The sequence below is a fragment of the Corythoichthys intestinalis genome, chromosome 1 (genome assembly GCF_030265065.1).
Source record: "Corythoichthys intestinalis isolate RoL2023-P3 chromosome 1, ASM3026506v1, whole genome shotgun sequence".
Classification (NCBI taxonomy): domain Eukaryota; kingdom Metazoa; phylum Chordata; class Actinopteri; order Syngnathiformes; family Syngnathidae; genus Corythoichthys; species Corythoichthys intestinalis.
Window position 1 is genome coordinate 34,920,095 of NC_080395.1, and position 21,160 is coordinate 34,941,254.

General features: G+C 36.8%; 1 protein-coding gene across 2 annotated transcripts; it reads right to left on the reverse strand.

Annotated features, from left to right (window-relative positions):
• Window positions 1–7,966: 7,966 nt before the first annotated feature.
• Window positions 7,967–21,160, reverse strand: LOC130926073 (interferon regulatory factor 2-like). 2 transcript variants are annotated; one of them, XM_057851375.1, is made up of 7 exons: window positions 21,051–21,160; window positions 19,180–19,279; window positions 13,747–13,920; window positions 11,913–12,053; window positions 11,803–11,843; window positions 10,609–10,702; window positions 7,967–8,297 (listed from the first exon to the last, which is right to left on the reverse strand). In XM_057851375.1, exons 1-7 carry the CDS (start codon window positions 21,153–21,155, stop codon window positions 8,194–8,196), a joined length of 759 nt encoding a protein of 252 aa, XP_057707358.1. In that variant the 5' UTR covers window positions 21,156–21,160; the 3' UTR covers window positions 7,967–8,193. The 2 variants fall into 2 exon arrangements, with proteins under 2 accessions (XP_057707358.1, XP_057707357.1); XM_057851374.1 differs by having other exon boundaries at window positions 10,609–10,705.

Genomic DNA, 21,160 nt, shown 5'->3' on the forward strand with positions numbered 1-21,160 from the left:
AGCATCATTTGCTTCTAGCCATGGTACCTCCTGTAGCCACTTTTCAGCAAAAGTCCTTTTTTTCGGTAGCTCCGGTGACGTCTCTGTCGTCTGTCTGTCTTTTGACGGGGCTGGGGGAACACGGAAGTAATTACTCAGTGTGGCCTGCCTCTTCGACATTTTGAGAAGTTATTTTCTCGTGTCCGCCGCAAATACAGTGGTCAGCCATCGGTATGCAAAAGCGTATGGAAGCCGTTGAGGACCAGCGCGTTTGTCTACGTCCAGTACGCATGCGCTCATGCGGACCACTTATGTGCACCCCTGCTTATAACTTAACTAGAACTTAAAAATAGCTTGGCACAAATGGAAATTAAATTGAAACGTGGGGAAAAACATGTAGCTTTCAAGTGATGTGTGTTATCAAGCGTAATTACATTTTTAGATAAGAATTAAAAAAATTTTTTTTTTTTTTATAAGATCTATAAGTTTTTTTTTGAGTGAAAGCAGTGAATTTTTTTTCTAGTCACATCTTAAATGCAATTGTTGGCTGTTTTCAACAATGTACATCGAAAATAAAGACATTGACTGAAAATGGTTCAATATTGGATTAAATGTCTTTTTTTCTCATGTATATTTATAATTGCTCTTTACCTAAAAATAAAAAATGTTTTATCCGATTGCTCCATTAATCGATAGAATTTTCAGTCGATTACTCGATTACTAAAAGATTCGATAGCTGCAGCCCTACTTCAAAGTTTGGTTACACTTCACTAGAAAAGAGGGTGAAAATGAAAGGTTACGACGGTTTAGCACGAGCATTGCAGCCGTAAACATAACAATGACAGCACGTAGGTTCAAACGCTCGAAAGTATGTCTTCACGAGGAAAAATTACAACAAAGCGACTTGCATTCATTGCAATGTGGAGATACTGTAACTGCATCAGGAGGGAATACTACTGCACTGTCCTCACCGAGACGCTAAGGCTCAGTCCTGGCTATACAGCTAGCTAAACTCCCAAATGATGATGCAGAAGACGTTGGTATAATTTGCTGACTTTATTCAACCATCACTTGAAGTGTGAAACTAAAAATAGAAATGAAACAAATCAATTGCGTCCCAAATAACAAACGGGTTTGCATCAATGTAAATCAGCGATGATTAGCTGCTAATACAGTAATAAACACAAACTGTTAGCATGCGTTCGCTAGCATTAGCACATCGCTCAAACCACTACACAACTGGATTTAAGTGTCCGATCACGAGTGGAAACACAACAACAACACAAAAGATGATACATACAGGCGTTGCCTCTGTAGATATTTTACAAACATTAACAAAGAACGTAGGCTCGTAGCAGTGTTTCCCTCTCACTAACTCGCTCACTCGCTTGGATGTGGCACTTCTTCGCGTGTAAGCGCGCTCTTCTTCACGTGAGCGCATTCTTCGCGTGGGGAAGTGCAAGGGTGCCCCCACTTGAGCGTGAAAGCACCATTAAAACTAAAAGGCATGCATTTCAATATAATGGTAAATAATAGTTTAACACAGGGGTCCCCATACTACGGCCCGCGGGCCGGATTCGGCCAGCCTCCACATTTGGTCCGGCCCCCTGAACAAGACCAGAGAGCATTTTGATTTTTTTTTTTTTTTCTCCCAATAGTGTTATTTATTTCCTGGCCTTTTTCTGTGAAGAACTCAGAGAGGGTTTTTTGGTTATTATCTATTTAATTGTGTTATTATTATTTATTAATTATTATTATATTTTTATTTTATTTTATTTTTTTCCATGAAGAATCCAGAAAGGGTTATTTGATTGTGGCTTTCTGAAAAACAATATTTTTTCTACATTTAGGCACTCCTGCAATCGTCACACTTTTTCTGTTACAAACTGACTACGGCCCCTCATCAGAGAAGGGAAACGTTATGTGGCTCTTACAGGAAAAAGGTTGGGGACCCCTGCTTTAACACATATTGCCAAAGGCAGAACAACGACCTATATGCTAATATATGCCAATATTTTTTATTTCTATAAGAAAAATGTTTCAGTAAAATGTTACACATTCTTGTGTATTTGCCACTTATTGACACAGTTAACATTGAGGCTTTGGGCCTCTTTTGACCTCGTTGTGAGTTTGTAAAGTTGTGACTTCTGATTAAACAAACTCGATGCCAATCAAAACGTTTGTTCTTCTTTTTCCCCAAATTAGAATCGATAAAGAATCGAATCGTGAAGCAATATCGATAATGGAATCTGAATCGTAAAAATCGTATCAATTCCCATCCCTAATTATTAATAATAAGTTCAAAATTAACTACGAACGCCCAGCTCACTCCCTTAAATGTCTTGTATGCCTACAGACAGTTAAAGCACAACCGAAGAGAATGCATTCCCTCTACTGGCTAATTCGTAGCCTACAGGCAACAATAAGTCTGGACTTAATCAGTCCTGAGACAGTCACAAAATATTAAGGATCAAGCTCTGAGGTTATTGTTGCATATACGTCCCTATAATATACCTACCAAATTAAATTTGGATCTGTCCACGAATAACCGGTCAGTAGCTATTTTAGTCATCATCCTCTCCAAGAAGAAGAAGAATAACAAGAACAAAGCAAGCAAGTTTTTGAGACCTCCCTAAGGCGGTCTAAAAATAGTGTATCGGTAATTAAAATTTAGACTTGGTGTCCACATACAGTTGGTGGGCATCACATTTTGGGTTATGGAAGCTGCACTTGTATACCAAATGTTAATTTGGTTAATGTAGTTAGGTATGTGCCGGTATGAGATACTGACCGTATGATAACCTGAAGCGAAAATATCACGGTATTGAAATTACAGCTCTAAAATGTGTTACTTTGAGATATCTGGGTTTAAAAAAAAAAGTTTTCCTTTGAATAGGATTGTTATTTTTCAAAACATATTAGCAAATTGGAACATAAGTATAATGTTCAATTTAGTTAAGTTGAAATAAATAAATAAATAATAAATAAAATAATCTAAATAGAATTAAAATAAATGCAGTCCTTTAGGTGAGCGTAAACTCACAGCCATTAACATTATCATCAGAACAAAATATTTAAATAAATATTTATATTTTCTTAAAAATGTATGACTCGTATCATGTTTGAATTAAGCACACACTCTTTCTCAACACGGACAGTTGCCAGAGAGAAAAAAAGTACAACTTTTTACCACCACTAGACATACTAAACACGCTCGAGTTAACTCGTAGCAGGTGGAAAACGTTCATGACAGTGTTTACTCACCTTTGATTTTGTAGAAATGCCAAATCATATTGGAGGTAGGGCTGGGCGATATGGCCTTAAACATGTATCACGATAAATTGAGCAGATTTATCTCGATAACGATAAATGACGATAAATTCGCCCAAGCGGACTGTTATATAATTTGAAAATCTGAATCAATGCATGAAATACAGATGAACTATTTCTTGTTGATTTATTTACCAGCATTCAATTTGATATACTGTATTTAACAATTGTACATGCAGTCTAAACATTAAGTTTATAAAAATGTATTGTAAGCAATAAGAATTCAAGTATGAACATTTATAACAGCGTGTATGACTTGAACAATGTACATTGTCAAAATCAATATGCCTGTGCAAACATGTAATTGTAACACAAATGACTTGCAGCTTGAACAGTACACTTCAAAAAGACAACTTATTGTTAATGGCTGCTGTGACATAATTATTAAATACAAGTGTTTACTTTATGGTTTAAGGGTTTTTTTCCCCGCAGTGCATTTTTTAATAAATGCACGCACAATAAAAATAGCTGGGACCATTTCTCGGTCATTATAAGTTTTGCCGTTGGATTGTACTTTATGCTGAATGCTTTACCATCACAAAAGCTATCAGAGGAATCACACACAGACAGATACAAAATAACGCCACATAGTAATTGCTAGATGCAGTCCGTGCCCAATCCACTCATTAAGTTCAGCCGTTTCGACAAGGTTAGAGCCGCTATCCGACTCCATAACGTTCATTTGTAGCGTTAGCCGCTAGCTAGCGTTAGCCTGGCTACCAGTAGAAAGCACTGAAAGCACCATCTCCGGAAATCGTGAGAACAAAGGAGGACAGCGGGTGAAAGCCCGTCTGGATGCCACCAAGAGTCTACTAAATGTCGGTTGAAAGTTTGGTGAACCTCCCTTAAACCACACTCCATCACGTTTTGCTTGTAGCGTTAGCTGCTAGCGTTAGCTTACCGGGCTTTTGTTTGATTGGCTTCCTGATGATCACGTGACTCCCTACGTAAGCACATTCACTGCTTTCTTAAAGGCGAATGAACATAGACGAACAACACAGAATCAAAGCGGGATGAAAAGACTATATTTTCTTGTTTTATTAATTTACCGAATTTACCGACATGGTCAAAATTACGTCGGTCATCGTTAAGAATTTCGGTGACGGTAAATTTTCAGTTTACCGCCCTGCTGTAATTGGAGGTATTGCCTCCTCGGCAGCCACTCTCCGCAAACATGTTTTACATGTGGGTTGGCCCTCCTCCTTTAAGCTGCGGCAGTCTCTTAACTTTTCTGTAGCCTAAGTATTCCTATATCAGCAATTTCGTTTTCATGCCACGGTATACTTTGAATCCGGTTATCGTCACATGCCTAGTTGTGATGACCTCATATGTGGATGCCATGTCTTTATGGTGTTAGTTTTTTTGTCTTTTTTTTAATCCAATCACCAAAAAATCAACACTTGCTGCCAAATTGACTTTAAAATCGTCACTTTGAACCACACCGTGCATCGCATATTGAGACATTTCTGGGTCTACACTTATAGTCATGTATAGCCTACCAAAGTTCATGTTGCTGTATCACTAGCTTCTGGGGGCTTACTTTGTGGCCTAACTAAGCAATATCTAGGGTACAGGGTATGTTTTCACCAAATACACATTGTAACAAAAACATGTTGGCTATTTAGTGTTACCCATTTCTCTTGTGCACAAGTTTCAAATTTGGTAGCAATAGCAAACTTAAAAGTGGCCACATCTACACTAAGATGGGTGACTTCCTGTGTCCTGTCGTGCATTACTTTTTGAAACTTTTACATTGTTTTACGCTGTAAAAATTATAACTTGCGATTAGCCATGCTAGGTTCTTCAGTATACGAATTCTTATGTTCTCGTAGGTAACTTATTTTGAGTATTCCAAACTGATGTTCTCAAGTTAATATTGTAAACTTGATTAAATGAGTTCAATTAACATGCGTTATCAAGGTTTTGAGCTAAGTTAAGATTTCTGAGTAACCTGAACTGAAATGATAAATTGTGTGAACTTAGCCGTAGCCTCACTCACAAAGCCTTCAAAAGATCAGGATAGCATTTGGGTAGTCAGCCAGGGTGTTCAGCTGACTTGTCTGCGTTTTCTGCTGCCACTGTGGCGGTCCGACTTCGATCCCTATTTGGAACAACTTATATATTTACTCACATGTTGAATTCAAACAGCTTATCTAAATCAAATTTACTTAAAATGTTGAGATTTGCTTGAAATTTTAGGCCAACCAAGTTCACTTTAAAGTTCTTATTTTGCCACCCGTCCAATTTGTTAATTGAGGCCACTATTGAAGGAAATATGCTAGTTTTACTCTTTCAGGCTCAAGCTACTAAAAGCCTCTCACGGACCTAAAATACCACCAAACCTCTTATTTTTGTCGTCGTCCGACTTCAGCACAATTAGTTCTCATTGATTGTCGTAATGTGGCTGCGGGTTCGGCTTTATTGGCTCAGCCTTAACGAGAGCAGCTATGGTATGAATGTTAACCAGTGTCTGCATTCTGTGCGCCATTGCTCACCCAGATCTTATAAATGCATGCGCTAGTGTGTATGTGTATCTCCTGTGGTTGAACATGTGTCCATCAGAATGTAATTGTATCATAAAGCCAGCAAAAACATTTGTTAATATCTGTTCCAGGCAATATAAGAGAATATACCAGCCAGAATTTTGGTATCAGTTCCAAAAGAGACGTTCCAGTCAGTTATGCCGCCAAGAAACTAAAATGGCGGTGATGAACATTTCCCATGATGCTTTGCAAAAGCGTTTTATTAAGCATTCAAGCTATGTAACCATTTTTCTTGTGTAAAGTAATTCACATTTGTTTTTCCACCCCTTGTGGATATATAAAGTCAATACACTCTTTTCAAATGTTAGGTTTTTGTGATTATTTAAAAAAAAATATATGACCAAGATAAACTATTTTTTTTAATACATTAAAACCATAAACTTTCATTTGAACAGTGATGTGTACTTTTTATGCCCACTGTACACCCATTAACAGCAGGATGTGCTACAGGACTAATTGAATGTCATCCCCCCCATACTCTTAAGTGAGAACATTTATTGTTCTACTTCAGCCAGAGGCAATACTTTAAGCACTGAATTCATGCACATGCGTGAATGATCTTCCAGTGTTTAAAGCACCGCCTCTGGCGGTCATGTGGGATTCATAGAACTGTCGTTACATAAAATGTAACTTGTCGTTTTTAATGTTGTAAATCAACAATAGGAAATTTCAGTTTTATTATTGTATGATCTCTTGGGTGAGAACAGTGATTTTCCCACCTAAGACCCTGTATGACATAAGAAATTAAGAAAAAGTCCATCCTGTCTTTCATTTCTGCAATGGAAAATAAATGTCACGTATTGATGTTTTAACAATTGTGTTGTCTTCTTTTAATGCATCAAAGCCTTTTTTTAAAAGTGTAAACCGGTTTAAATAATTTTGATACCAATTTAAAGTGCTTGGAGGGGAGAAGGAAAATTGTAGTCCAAGTTGTATAGCCATTTTTTTTTTACTCATTAGTTGCCATTGATGTCTATCCCCGTCAATGAAACGTGATTATTCATTAGCTGTCTGAGTTCAAATAGATTTAACTTCTATCGTTATCACTTGCAGTCCATTGCTTAAGGATTTAAAATGAAATTGGAAATATTTTCAGTATATAGTGCTGGTCTGCAGTTAAAAGCTGTAATCTTTTTTTTTTCTCTAAAAGGTTTTAAGTTGTGGGGATAAGGAAAAATGTTTTTCGGCAAAACAACAATGTCTGGATTTATTTATATATTGTATCTATTTTTTTTTGCTTTTGAATAAAACCTGTATTGACTGTCCTCTATAAAGGGAAGCTGAGGAAAAAAAGTCCCTCGAAAAACAGCAAAAATTTGTAAAAGGTAATATTGTAGCCCTCTAATGACATCGTGTATGGTTTCTTTCTGGATTTTATGTTAAACGTATTTTTCCATTCAATATTTTACCTTTTTAAAGAAGAACATTAATACTGTATATGTACGGTAGCTGGGTATATAAATCTGAATATTGTGGCACTCCAAAATATCAGGTTCCTCCAGATTGTGCTATTCTTACCAAAAAATCTCATTTGTCTTGGTTTTTACGTTGTGTTGATTTAAATGTGATTTTTATGGTCTTCATGTGATGTAAAGCACTTTGAATTGCCTTGTGTTGAATTGTGCTATATAAATAAATTTTCCTTGCCTTGCCTTGCCTTGTTGTATGTAGTGTTGCACCGATCCCATTTCTTTTGGCTCCCAATACCCAGCTGTGTGGTATGAGGTAATACTGTACTGATGTTACTGTTTTGTAAAAAAATATATATATATACATTTTGCTTTTAAACTACATTTCTGCAGACTCACTTGTATGGGATGTAATTCTATTATGGCTTGGTCAAAGACTTCTGAACTTATTGGCTACCAATGACAGCGCTAGACGTCCAATCCATTTGAAGTGGATTGCAGCGAATGAACAAAATACAAATGTTCTTTCGCTGCCACTTCAAACGGTTTGGACAGCTACTTGTGATACTAATTCAAATTATGAAAAGATAATTTGCTGCCAGAATGTCTTAAGTCCAAATAGCTTGGATGTCTATCACCGTCAGTGGCATCCATAGAATTAAAAATGTTTTTCCATTGTACATTTAAAAAATGTGTAATCCCACTCACCTTAACCTGACCAATGCAGCTAAATGACCAGTTTTCTCTTTGGTGCTTTAGGTAGTCGTTGATGTGAGCATGAAACACTTAAGCATGAAGAAGCTACATGAGCTAATGCGTGGCTTGGAACACGATATCGGGTCTCATCTTTTATTTCAGAGCCATAGTGGCAGGAAAACATGGAGTCAGGTATGTGATACTAATTCAGAAAAATACAAGTCCTAGTCTTTAATTCACTCTTGTGGAAAGGTCTGCTGATTTAAGGACCAGTCTGTCGCACCCAAAAATTCATTGCTGTTGTCGATATGCAGGGAGAGGAGGCTGTCATCAACTGGACCTAAGGGAACATAATATTGAACAGTAATTTAGCTTCACATAAATTAAAAAAGCGACAATTGAATCCAATACAAGCGCGGTATCTGAAATTCAGCCTTTATGAAGATAAAAACTCAGTTTGGATTGAGGGCTACAGTAGACACAAGTGTTACGTGAAAGCAATTTTGGCCCTTATTGTTTCTCAACTAAAACTATGATACAAACAAAACAAATATTGCATTTATACAGCCCCCGCACTGGTAAAAAAAAATTTTCCTCGCATGATTTTGTTCTTATAAAATTCTTGTTCTATTTTTAACAAATGAATTCTCGTGAAAATGTTTACCCTTCAATTTAACTTTTCTTTGTCGTATAATTGTGGCCATTTTCATGTTATGTTACAACTTTATTCATGTAAAATTCCTAACTCTTTAATATACTGTAATTTTCGGACTGTAAGCAGCTACTTTTTTTTGACGCACTTCGAATCAAGGGCATAGGTTTGCATAACACTACAGACTTCAGGATGCTCAAATTGTCCTCACAAACTTTTAAGCAACCTTATTTGCATGATATAATGAGCTCAATAACAGGTCATTTGGATAGTCTTCACATGTGTTTTAAGTATAGAATAGACCCTACCATTATTAAGTGAATTTTCATTATGTTCAGACTTACGTTTATTCCTTTTCACTTACTGAATGTGCCGGGTCCCCCCAGCCCCTCCCGCCACACAGATGCACACTCACATAGCCCTGACAGATTCATGTCGTCAGCATGCCGCCTCTTCCGCCCCCCTCGAAGAGGAGGGATGTTAGAAGTTTTTTAGGTAATGTAAAAACATGTCAATGTTGTGGAGGTGGGGGAAACACCACAAATTTTGCTCACGGAAGTCTGACCTGCATCAAACTTGGCATATTATTAAACTGTGTGAACTTGCTAACCTGCAAAACTACTAAGGTCAGGCCGGCCTCCACAAGGAACAATGAAGTCAAGCAAGCTGTCTCTCATTTGGATCATTGTTTGCATTATTTGCATTATAGTAATGCAGTGCGGTGGCTTCTGATCTTTATTCTTGGATAGTTCCTGATTTTTTAATAGAGGGACTTGCACTTTAAAATGTTTCTTTAGTATGTTTTTGAAAACAAAGGTTTGAATCAAACATTGTATCACCTAAACCAAAACACACGAAAGTATGTCAATACAGATTTATTTTGCATTGATCATTTAGCCTATCAATTAATTAGGTTCATGTTTGTGAGAAATGTAGCCCTGAACCCTGTTCAATAATCTGTTTGGTTTTGTTAACGTCCCGTCCCCAGCAAACAGTGTGCATGCAGGTTGTGCTCTTATATCGTCCCTACCACTGTTGAGACCAAACCTACGCTCTTGCTTTGAAGCCTGCGGCTTTTAGTCCAGGGTGTCTTATTTATGGATATTTGCAAGAGCATGATGCATGTCTTATGGTGTAAATATCTCGTAGTAAATTGTGGACACCTGCGGCTTTTATGTGTTTGGGGGGGAAAAAATCTTGTAAAATTTAGTAGGTGCAATTTATAGTCTGAAAATTACTGTAATTTTACTGTAGTGTCAAATTTTTTCATGTTATATTCCATCACTTAAAGTTCTGGCTTTTACGTGTTACATCACAATTTAAAAACATTCATTTTCCTAGCCGCATATCCTCACAAGTGTCATTGTTATGCTTATTTTACTGTAGTCAGTTCTGTCTTTACCGATTGGTAAAGCGCCCCATCTAGTGGTCGTTTTGTTTCTTGCTTCAGGAAAACGGGAAGTTGCTCAAAAGTCATTGTGCTTATTCTTCAGAGTACAGTGCCACTCTCACGACTTGTGTGGCGTTTGTGTTTATTTAAGCAACGTCTGTAAGTATTTTGATGTCAAAATAAGAAGTACACTTTGTATATTTAGGTTGCTTGTTTGATAAAGACTGTGTTTTACCCTTCGAATTTAGCACTGTTTTATGCAAGCCAATTGTCTTTACATATGCAGACAGGTTCTTTTTGTTATTTGCAGCAGTGTTCTTGATTGTACATATTTTTTTTATTGTTTCACAAAAAGAGAGACATCGTAAAGCACCTCTGAAATCTGGAGTGTGAAGTCTTTTTTTTTTTTTTAGTATTTTCACATTATATTTCAACTTCTTGTAAAGTTATTTCAATATAATTCTAAAAACGTTTTATTTTTTTAGTTTTTTTTTTTTTCATTACATCTTATGATTTGCAAAATGGAAATATTACGACGGACTGTCCAACATTTTGGTGAAATTGTAAAATCCCTGCTAGGTCACAAGCATGTTTTAAGTGTGTCCCTACAGTGCCAGTTGTCCCACATAGGGTAAGACTTCCATCCTCTTTGAGCACAAGTGAGGTTGCACGACTCAGCAGTGTTACTGGAATGATCCATCAGCTGCTGAAAAACACAAAGTTTTAATGTAAAGTTATTTGTGGATAACCACAATCCAGAATAAAAAATATATGGCGGAAAACACTCAAGTGACTTGAAGTTCCACTCTGAGACCCCCAATTTAGACAACTTTCAAAATTTTCCGATATGCAGGTGTGATACATCATTGGAAAGCTTAAAATCTCAATTTTCTGGGCGAAGAAAAATTTTGAACAGGAGAGTATTTAAAAAAAAAAAAAAAAAAGTCTTTTAAACCGCAAAACCCTATCAGGGGGTGAGAGCACGCGAGAAGAGAATTATAGACGCCACGACTTTAATGAGATATTACCGCGTACTTACCTTGTTTCGATCCAAAAACTCCATGTATCACTGAGTGTCAAGACACAGCTGTGAATGACCACAGCTGGATTTTGGGGGGATTTTATGGGTGAAACATGGTCATATAACAAGGGTCGCGATACAGAAATCGCAGACATCAAGGAGTGGTTGAGATTTTCATATATTTACCCTTTTAAACATTTTTTGTATTTTTTTTTCTTTGTTTGAATCGATTATCATCTAACATATCGGAGAAAATGCGACAGTAACAAAAAAAATACAATTTAGCGATAATTATGAGGTAGATATCCGTGACATTTTTACAGACGCCATTTTTTTCATTGTGACATTTGTTCTAAAAGTTTAAAATATGTGAATTAATTATTTTTTCAACTTTTTTTTTAACGAAATATGAGATCAATTAATGATTCTAAGCTAAAAACGACAGAAATTTTGAACAATAAATATAATTACCTTCATTTTATGGCTGGGTTGAAACAAAAGCGGTTGCGCGACGTCTTTAAACGGTGGATTTCAGGGTAAAACGGACAAATTAAAAATAGTTCGGGGGCTTAATGCGCCTTGAATCTGCTATGGCAGTATCTAGACCTGTTGATCTATCAAGCACAACAGTTGTTTTGGCTTAAAATACAGCAGTTTATTTTAAAGAGGGGTGCAAGAGCAGAAACTGCTTTTTCAGTCTTGTCTGTGTTTTCCGCCAAGTATATTTGTCATATTTAGACCCTCGTGTTGCTAAGAAAACTGGAAAGTTCAGAGGATGTTACCTCAGTTCCATCCTCCTGCACTATGGGCTCCCATGACATGTCTACACAATGACAAAAAAGTGTCATTTTCCAACATCAACAATAACTGCTTGTGCAAATGAACTGGTCACCCTGGATAGAAACGCTAAGCGATGCATCTTCTGCAGATGAAGCGACGCTTGGAGGTTGCCATGGTTGGTGTGTGGTGTTCAATGGTGCGTGTGCTCCAAATCTCTGACGCTTTTTGAAGCGCTGACTCAGCATCCGGAGTCCTACAAGGAGAGAATAAGCACTAATGAAAGTTTGTTAGTCACGACAACAATTGCTGACATACTGTAATAAAAATACTGGGTGACACAATATTCATTGAGCTAGATCTGACATCTGTTTTAAACAAATTTTGGGGTTCTAAATCAAAAGGTGATGTCACTTTTTCTTTCTACCGTAATTTTCGCACTATAAGGTGCAACTGACTATGAGCCGCCACCCACCAAATTTGACACCTAAACAACGTCATTTGTTCATAGATAAGCCGTACTGGACCATAAGCCGCAGCTTTCCTCAATTTATTATGAGATATTTACACCAAAAGATATTAATCGGTAACACTTTATTTGACAGCGGCGTCATAAGACTGTGATAAGACCAAATAAACAGCAATGAAGCTTTGAACCAATTGGCTGCAAAGAAGCTTCATTTGGCCATCACTGCTCCCATAGCCAACCTCTGCTGCCACCCACCTGCTGTCAACACTGTTGTTGTCAAACATGCCTCCTAGCATGCATTGCAACGCTACAGATGTAAATAGCTGTCAAAATTCATGTTCTTTGCTAATCATTTCTTCAGTTACTGTTCCAGTTGTTTCATTAATTGCTAGTTATGGTATTTGATAACACTTTATTTGACAGTGGCGCCATAAGACTCATTAGACAATCACAGTTATGACATGACACTGTCATGAGCTTTAATAAATGCTTATAACAGGAGTCATTTAGTGTAATTCGGCAAATTATGTCACTAACTCCATTTATATCCAGCTCGGATCTTTTACATCCATTAAAAAGTGAGATGACACTTAATGACATCTGTTATAAGCATTCAGTAATGCCCATGATAGTGTCATGTCATGACTGTCTTTTGACAGTCTTATGACACTGCTGTCAAATAAAGTGTTACCGTTTAACCCTCCCAAAACATCAACAAATAAGCCATACTGGACTATAAACCACAAGATTCTAAATTAAGAAAAAAGTAGCGGTCTATACTCCGAAAATGACGGTACTAAAAGTGTACTTAACATATTGTCATAAAATGATACATGAAAAAAAACAGGCATGACTGCAATGTTTTTTTGTTTAGCACATCTGTTTTTACAAAGAATATGGCTATGGTATTGTGATTGTGGGCAAATATTAACGACATAGTAATTAGATAAGCGGGGGGGGGGGGGGGGCGTCAGCATGCTTATTTTAATCAACATAAAAATCTTAACAAAAAACAAAAAATTCCCCAAGTTGTTCGCTATTATTTATTCTTTTTTTTTTTTTTTTAAAATTGATTTTTGCTATTTACCTATCTCATTTGTCTACCGTTTTTGTAATCTTCCCAATGTCTCCAAGAAACCGTGCAAAGCCTGGTGGTTTAAAAAGCCACTGGCAGCCCACCATGTTTTTGAAAAAAATCAAAAAGTCAAAATGGTCATACAATTCTAACAAACGGGGGGTGGCAAGCAAACCCTGGCGGCCCACCAGGCTTATAAACTTTACTATATTATACTATACTGAAGTAGCTAAAACTATTTTTGTCTAATTGCATTTTAAAAAGTAAACTTTTATTTATTTGTGTAGTGGTTTTAAAATGTTGGGTTCATTTGTAACATTTTGGGCATTATTGCTTCAGCTATGGTTACATCACGTATTGAGTAACGAACAGCTAATGCTTTAATCGTGTGTTTGTGGCGGTCACCTCTGTTGCGCGGGCGCATGGCAGGTAGCATCTTGTAGACTCTGTAGGCGTTGCTGCCTCTCTTGTTGCTGCGCTCGCGCAGTTCGCGTACGTCTGGGAGGGAGTTGAGGGCGCAGCGGAAGTTAGCCTTCCAAGTCTTCGGGTCTGCTTTTTGTTGGCCTGGATGGTACCGACCTAAAGTTCAACAGTTGTTTTTAGGCTCAACTTTGGGTATGCCAATCACTGGTGCAGGAAGTGGGGTGCTGAGGGTGCTGCAGCACCCCCGGGTGTTGGGGGGGGGGGGTTGGTAGATTTTGTGTGCGTTAAAAATAAATGAATCAATAAAACATTGAAACAAAAAAGAGTATTTAACTTTGGGTATTAAATACATATGTTGGAATATACGTATATGTTTTTTTTTTTTTTTTTTTTCTGTTAATATAATGGACACCACCTGACCCTTGTTTGCTACCAGGTCACGTTGGATAAGGCACTACTGGAACGGAAAAGTTAACTGTTGACAGAGCAGGCGTTAAAATGGCGCAAAAATGAATTAGCGATTTTTTTCTTCACAAAAACAGCGGAATTTTCTAAAATTCAATTTAAAGTCGAAAATGAAGCTGATTATGATAGGTTACAATCGTGCCCAGCGAGGAAAAGTTAGCTGCAGATTTAAACCATGGAGAACTTCAAATAGTTTGTGTTGTAGTCATATTATTTTTTGTTGTTGCTGTTGAGCTGCCGGCGTGCAGACCATTGTTGGATATTCGGGTGCGATTTGAGTGTTTTGAAAAGTAGACATGTGCCGGTTTCAAGGTATACCGTGGTATGAAAACGTCATGGTTTCAAATCCGCCAAAATTTTCCAACATACCGTCCCTACGGTATTAGCTATTTTTTATGTCCCAAAAATGCAGGGCAAATCCCTCGCTTGCATCTGCAAGGCTTGACCCTCCCCCACCGGTTTTTGCTCAGTGTCAGTGAGTCAGCTGTGCTACACGATGGCTGGCGGAGGTGAAACTCCTAAACTTTTTCCCCCATCAAAGAAAACGAAATCGCTGGTATGGGAATACTCCGGCGAGAGAAAAGTTACAGGTGGCCGGGGCTTAGACGCGCAGGGTGAACCGACAAGTAAAACATGTCTGCGGTTGGTGGCTGCCGAGGAAACAATACCTCCAATATAATTTCGCATTTATACAAAATTAAAGGTTCGTAAACACTGTCATGAACGTTTCCCACCAGCTACGAGAGTTAACTCCAGAATGTTTAGTGTGTCTAGCAGTGGTAAAACGTGGTATTTTTTTCTCACTGGCAACTGTGTTGAGAAAGAGAGTGTATGATTTAAACATGATACAAGTCATACACATTTGCTTTTTATGGAAAATAAATTATTTTTGTTTTGTTCTGATGGTAATAATGTTGAGCTGTGGCTGTGGGTTTACGCTCACCTAAAGGACTTCTTTTATTTTAATTTTATTTAGAATATTTCAGTTATTTTTTAAATTTATTTTAACATTATACTTGTGTTTCAATTTGCCAATATGGTTTGAAAAATAAAAATCCTGTTCAATGAAAAAGTTTTAATAATTTTTTTCTAACCCAGATATCTCAAAGTAACACATTTTAGAGCTATAATTGCAATACCGTGAGACCGTGATATTTTTGCTCAAGGTTATCATACCGTCGGAATCTCATACCAGCACATGACTAGTGAAAAGTGGGTGTTAAATTGAGGTTTATTGGACCTTTTAGTTCTCAAATGTGTTTGTGTGTCTTTGCGCCATCTAGCTGCGAATATTTGCAATATAATACACAGGCGCTTATGTTTCCAATACAAAAACTGCAACACACACTAGGTGAAATAGAACACTGTCTTTGTTGTAGCCTAGTTGTAGTACGTAAACTATCCAGCATGCATGTGTACTGTCATTGCGCACGCCTCTTATAGAGAAAAAGCGAGAGCATAACAAATTTGGACCAAAACGGCTGTTTTTGGATGGGAAAAACAAAATAAGATCCTCTGCACCCCTTGCAGTGAGTGACTTCCAGCGCCCATGATGCCAATTGTGGGAAAAGTAAGGCCCTTGGGCAACACACATTTTAGTCTATAACTCAGTGGCTGTCATTGACAGGAGTCATCCAACAATGAGTTAATTTTGTCAACCAATCACTGATATCAAAAGTAATTTCATATTTGTTAAATTAATATTGCATTTTTTTTTCTAAATTTGATCAAGCAAAATGTATGTTCAACAATGTCATTTATATATATATATATATATATATATATATATATATATATATATATATATAAAATTGACATACATGTAGAGCTTAGGCGGAGTTTGACTTTTGGGGCAGGGGGGCACAACATGTTGATGACCCCGAAATGCAGTGTCAGCAATAAAATTAACTTACAAGAATATTTTTAATAATAGGTTGACAAGGAGCGTTTTTTGATTACGATCATTCTTGAGGGGAATTCTAAATCAGGCTGCTTAGGCAATACTTTAAGCCAAGATCGTCATCCATTGAATATGGTAGTCCCGCCGGTGTCGTTCCAATGTAGTTACCCCAGTCAAAAATTGTATCTGCTGGTCGGAGCCATATGGAGGTAGATTTGTGTCTTTATTATTCAATCAAAAAAAAGTTGCTACAATTAAAAAAAAAAAAAAAAGTTGTTGCAATCAAAAAAATGCAAAATAAATTTGAAACTCAAAATAATGCACGTGAAAGCTATTTTTCCTTGATTTAATTTGTTCTTTTTTTTTTTTATTGGAGTCAAGTTCTTTGATTGAAGCAACTTTTTCGATTGAAGTAATGTTAAGTTGTGTTTGGGCCACATTTTGGCAAGGATGTTTTTGTCTTTATTATTCAATCAAAAAATAAGTTGCTTCAAAAAAATATATATTTTCCAAAAGAAAAATCACTTCAATCAAAAAAAAAAAAAAAAAGATTTCAATCGTAGAAAACGTTTTTGAATGCGAAAAAATATTTGACATTAAAAAATTTGCATTTGAACACTTAATTTTTCATTGAAAAAGTTTTCTATGATTGAAGCAATCCTTTTTGTTTTCGGGCCATATTATGGGTAGGACATTTGGGTCTAAATCATTCAATCCCCCCAAAAAGTTGCTTCAATCAAAAAATAATAATTTCAATCAAAGAAAAAAATAATTTGATAAATAAAATTGCCCTCCCCTATTTTTTTTTTTTTTTTTTTAATTATATGCAAAGCAAATGACCATCTAAGGTGCTAGTCACATGATCTGTGCGAAAAATTATTTTGACCATTATAAAAATGTATTTTGTTCATTTCATTAATTTTTATTGCAGTTTTATTGCTTTACAACTTTTATATATATATAGGAAAGTCATTTTCATGTAATGACACTTTTCAGCCACCAGGAGGGGCCTGGCCCCCCCTTAAAATCCGCTTATGATGTAGAGGAGCCCAAAATGTTACACAGCCATAAGTACTTTTATGTTACAATAATGTAATTAAGAATTGTTCTTTGTTATTGGCTTACAGGCCAATAACAAATCTGACATTCCTGGGGAAAATTATCGAAAGGGTTGTGTTCGAACAGATCCAGACTTTTATGATGCAAAACAATCTTTTTAACTCATTTCAGTCTGGATTTCGGCCACAACACAGCACCGAGACCGTGCTTATCAAAGTCCTAAATGATATTCGTCGGTATACCGATGCAGGCAAATCATCTGTTCTGTTACTATTGGATCTCAGCGCCGCATTCGACACGGTTGATCACAACATGATACTCAGCAGATTGGAACAGTGGGTAGGGTTTACTGACACTATTCTTCAGTGGTTCACATCCTATCTACATGATAGGGATTTCTTTGTGTCAATCGGAAACTATCAGTCAGAACGAACCAAATTCACGTGTGGAGTCCCTCAAGGGTCAATTCTTGGACCACTCTTATTTAACATCTATATGCTTCCGTTAGCTCAGATAATGGAACAGTATGACATCTCCTATCACGTCTATGCAGATGACACACAACTGTACATTTCTGTGTCCCCACATGATTATAGTCCCTTAGTCTCCCTGAGTAAATGCATTCATCAAATCAATGAATGGATGTGCCAGAATTTTCTCCAGTTAAATGTGGAGAAGACGGAGGTGATCATTTTTGGGCCAAAAAAGGAAAGGTCAAAGATAAGCAGGCAACTTAGCACAATGTCACTTACAGCTACAAATCAAGTCAGAAACCTTGGTGTAATTATTGATTCAGACCTAAAATTTGATAGCCATCTAAAGTCCGTCACTAAATCCGCTTATTACCACCTAAAAAATATAACCAGAATTAAGGGGCTTCTGACTCAACAAGACATGGAAAAACTTATGCATGCATTCATTTTCAGCAGATTGGACTATTGCAACGGTATATTTACAGGTCTTGATAAAAAATCAGTCAGGAAGCTGCAGCTAGTACAGAATGCTGCAACCAGAGTCCTCACAAATACAAGGAAGCTGGACCACATTACACCGGTTTTGAGATCGCTACACTGGCTTCCAGTGAGTCAAAGGATAGACTATAAAATACTACTGCTCGTCTACAAAACACTTAATGGCCTTGGACCAAAATACATGCTTGACTTGTTAGATTCCTATGAGACATCTAGACCCCTAAGGTCGTCTGGAACCGGTCTTCTGCATGTTCCAAGAACAAGAACAAAGCAGGGTGAGGCAGCATTTAGTTATTATGCTCCTCACCTCTAGAACAAGTTACCTGAACGTCTGAAGTATGCTCAAACTGTTAGCTCTTTTAAATCAGGGCTAAAAACGCTTTTGTTTAGCTCTGCATATCCATAACTGGCTATATATTTCAATCTACCTGCTTTCTATTCCTCTTCTGCTTATCTCAATTGCTGATTTCAATTATTATTAGTAGTAGTAGTTTTTGTTTTATTTCTGTTTTATTTTTATTTATTTTTATTCTATTTGTAATTAAATGCAATCTTTTGTCTTGGTTTTTACGTTGTATTGATTTAAATGTGATTTTTATGATCTTCATGTGATGTAAAGCACTTTGAATTGCCTTGTGTTGAATTGTGCTATATAAATAAATTTGCCTTGCCTTGCCTTGCCTTTCACAGGAACAAGCGGCTTATGTAAAATTGTGCATGTTTCATAATGTTTGGGCCGTAAAGGCTTGTGGAGTTCACAGTGCAATTTGATCGCCTTCACATCAAGAGCCACCAAAGCTTAAGTAAACTGCCATTAGTGATTCAAACTAGCAAAGCGTGATGGAGGATCTATTTCCTCTATACCAATTCTTCACAACTTTAGACTAGCACTGTTCATATGTTTGTAAAAATGAGTATTTAAGCAGTGTAATCTCTTCATATTGATGTATCCTTTCAGCTTTTTTTATGGTTACATTTGTGTTAAAGAAGAATATACATGACAAAAGTTGTGTGCTTTACCAGTGTGCATGGCCCAGTTCCTGAAGAGTATAGCATCTTGGTCCAAACTCCATCCGTGACGACCTGCGTGTTTCCATGGGATTTGGAAAACCCTCTCTGACTATAGTCATGAATACAAGGAAAAGGCGAGTATATCGTATTGTTATCAAACAGTGGTATTACAAAATGCAGTCTGATATTCCTTTGTTTTGAAATGGCATACAGCATAAGTTCTTTGTCTTTATTAAAATGCAGCCCTAATATACAGTATTATACAATCAGAAAAATCATTTGTACTAGTACCGCTTCTTTATAATGTATACATCGAACCCACTTTGTCTTTTGTGACATTTTATTTTTGTCATTCATAACTTTTTTTCCTTGATGAGATTAGGTAATTTTATGATTTTCTTGTACTAGAATTATGAGAGTATTCTCCTAATATTAGGAGATACAGTGCTGCTCGAAAGTTTGTGAACCCCACAGCGATGGTCAGATTTTTTGTAAAAAAAACTAAAATAACCTTATTAAATGTTAAGTTATACCCAAATCCACAATACTGACATTCCAAATAATGGACTGAAACAAAAGAAATAGTTATATTGTCATTCTTTATTTAACAAAAGTGGTTGATTTAAGAAAAACTCAGATATCATGTGTGCAAAAGTATGTGAACCCCTTCAGTTAATAGGATATTGCGCCTCCTTTTGCAGAGATTACCTCAACCAAACGGTTTCTGTAGTGACTAATCAGCCTCTCACATCTACTTTGGGGGATTTTTGCCCATTCTTCCTTGCAGAACGCAGTCAGTTGAGAGAGGTTTGATGGGCGTCTGGCATGAACTGCTCGCTTCAGGTCCCGCCACAGCATTTCAATGGGATTTAGGTCAGGACTTTGACTGGGCCAGTCCAAAACACGAATCTTCTTCTTTTTCAGCCATTCCTTGGTTGTATTGCTGGAATGCTTTGGATCATTATCATGTTGCATGATCCACCTTCTGCCAAGCTTTAACTTCAAAACAGATGGCGTCAGGTTATGTTCTAGGATTTGACAATATTCCTCAGAATTCATGATTCCCTGGACTATGTGGAGTTGTCCAGGTCCTGAGGATGAAAAGCAAGCCCAGATCTTGACATTCCCACCTCCATGCTTCACTGTTGGGAGAAGGTTCTTTTGGTGGTATGCAGTGTTGACTTTTCGCCAGACATGGCGGTTTTGGTTGTGACCAAACAGTTCAATTTTGCACCTACATCAGTTGATGAAAACTCTTTTTAATTTAGTCTCGACAACACAACTGTTAAAAAAACAAAAAAAAACTACTGAATTGATTGATTAGGAAATCAGGTAGAAATAATAGAAAATTCCAAAATGTTGAGGGGGTTCACAAACTTTTGAGCAGCACTGTATATGTGTGTCATCACTGTAGTCTTTTCACTCTTTGACAGACATTGACTGCAATCAACATTCAGTCCATTTGAACCCCTCTCAGTCCAAATGGTTTGGAAATCGATCGCTGTCAATGGCACTGAAACATGAAATTTTTCCACATAATGTTAAGATTTTATGATACAAAATTTTTCTCATTTCATACTTATTTTAGTAATATTTTGACTTTTTCTTGTAAATGCATTCAATACATTACGCATTTTATTGAATTATTCTAATTTGTGTGATATTACACTTTTCCTGACATAAAATGTCTTATTTTTTACAATTTTACAATGTCAAAAGGACTGAAATAACAAAACTATAATTTTGCACAATACTGTATCACGATTTGTCACTGTTTTTGGTAAAACTGCACATTCAAATGATATCCATTATACTGGGTTAAAAAATTATATATAATTTATTCCTATAATACATATCTACTTTTAATGAACATGATGTACCTTGTCAAGCCAGCAGACTCCCGGGTACTTTCCAGACTCGATCTGCTCCTCCAGCCACATCCTCAGTCTTAGGCGGCCTGCTGGTTGCATTTTCATTCCTGGCATCACGT

Bases quoted from the DNA above. Each gene is read 5' to 3' on its own strand.
- LOC130926073 (XM_057851374.1), bottom strand. From the start codon at position 21,155: ATGCCAGGAATGAAAATGCAACCAGCAGGCCGCCTAAGACTGAGGATG. The intron at 12,054-13,746 runs GTGACCGCCACA...CTCTCCTTGTAG, and splicing joins CATGCGCCCGCGCAACAGAG to GACTCCGGATGCTGAGTCAG. The intron at 10,706-11,802 runs GTAACATCCTCT...TGTGTTTTTCAG, and splicing joins TGCAGGAGGATGGAACTGAG to CAGCTGATGGATCATTCCAG.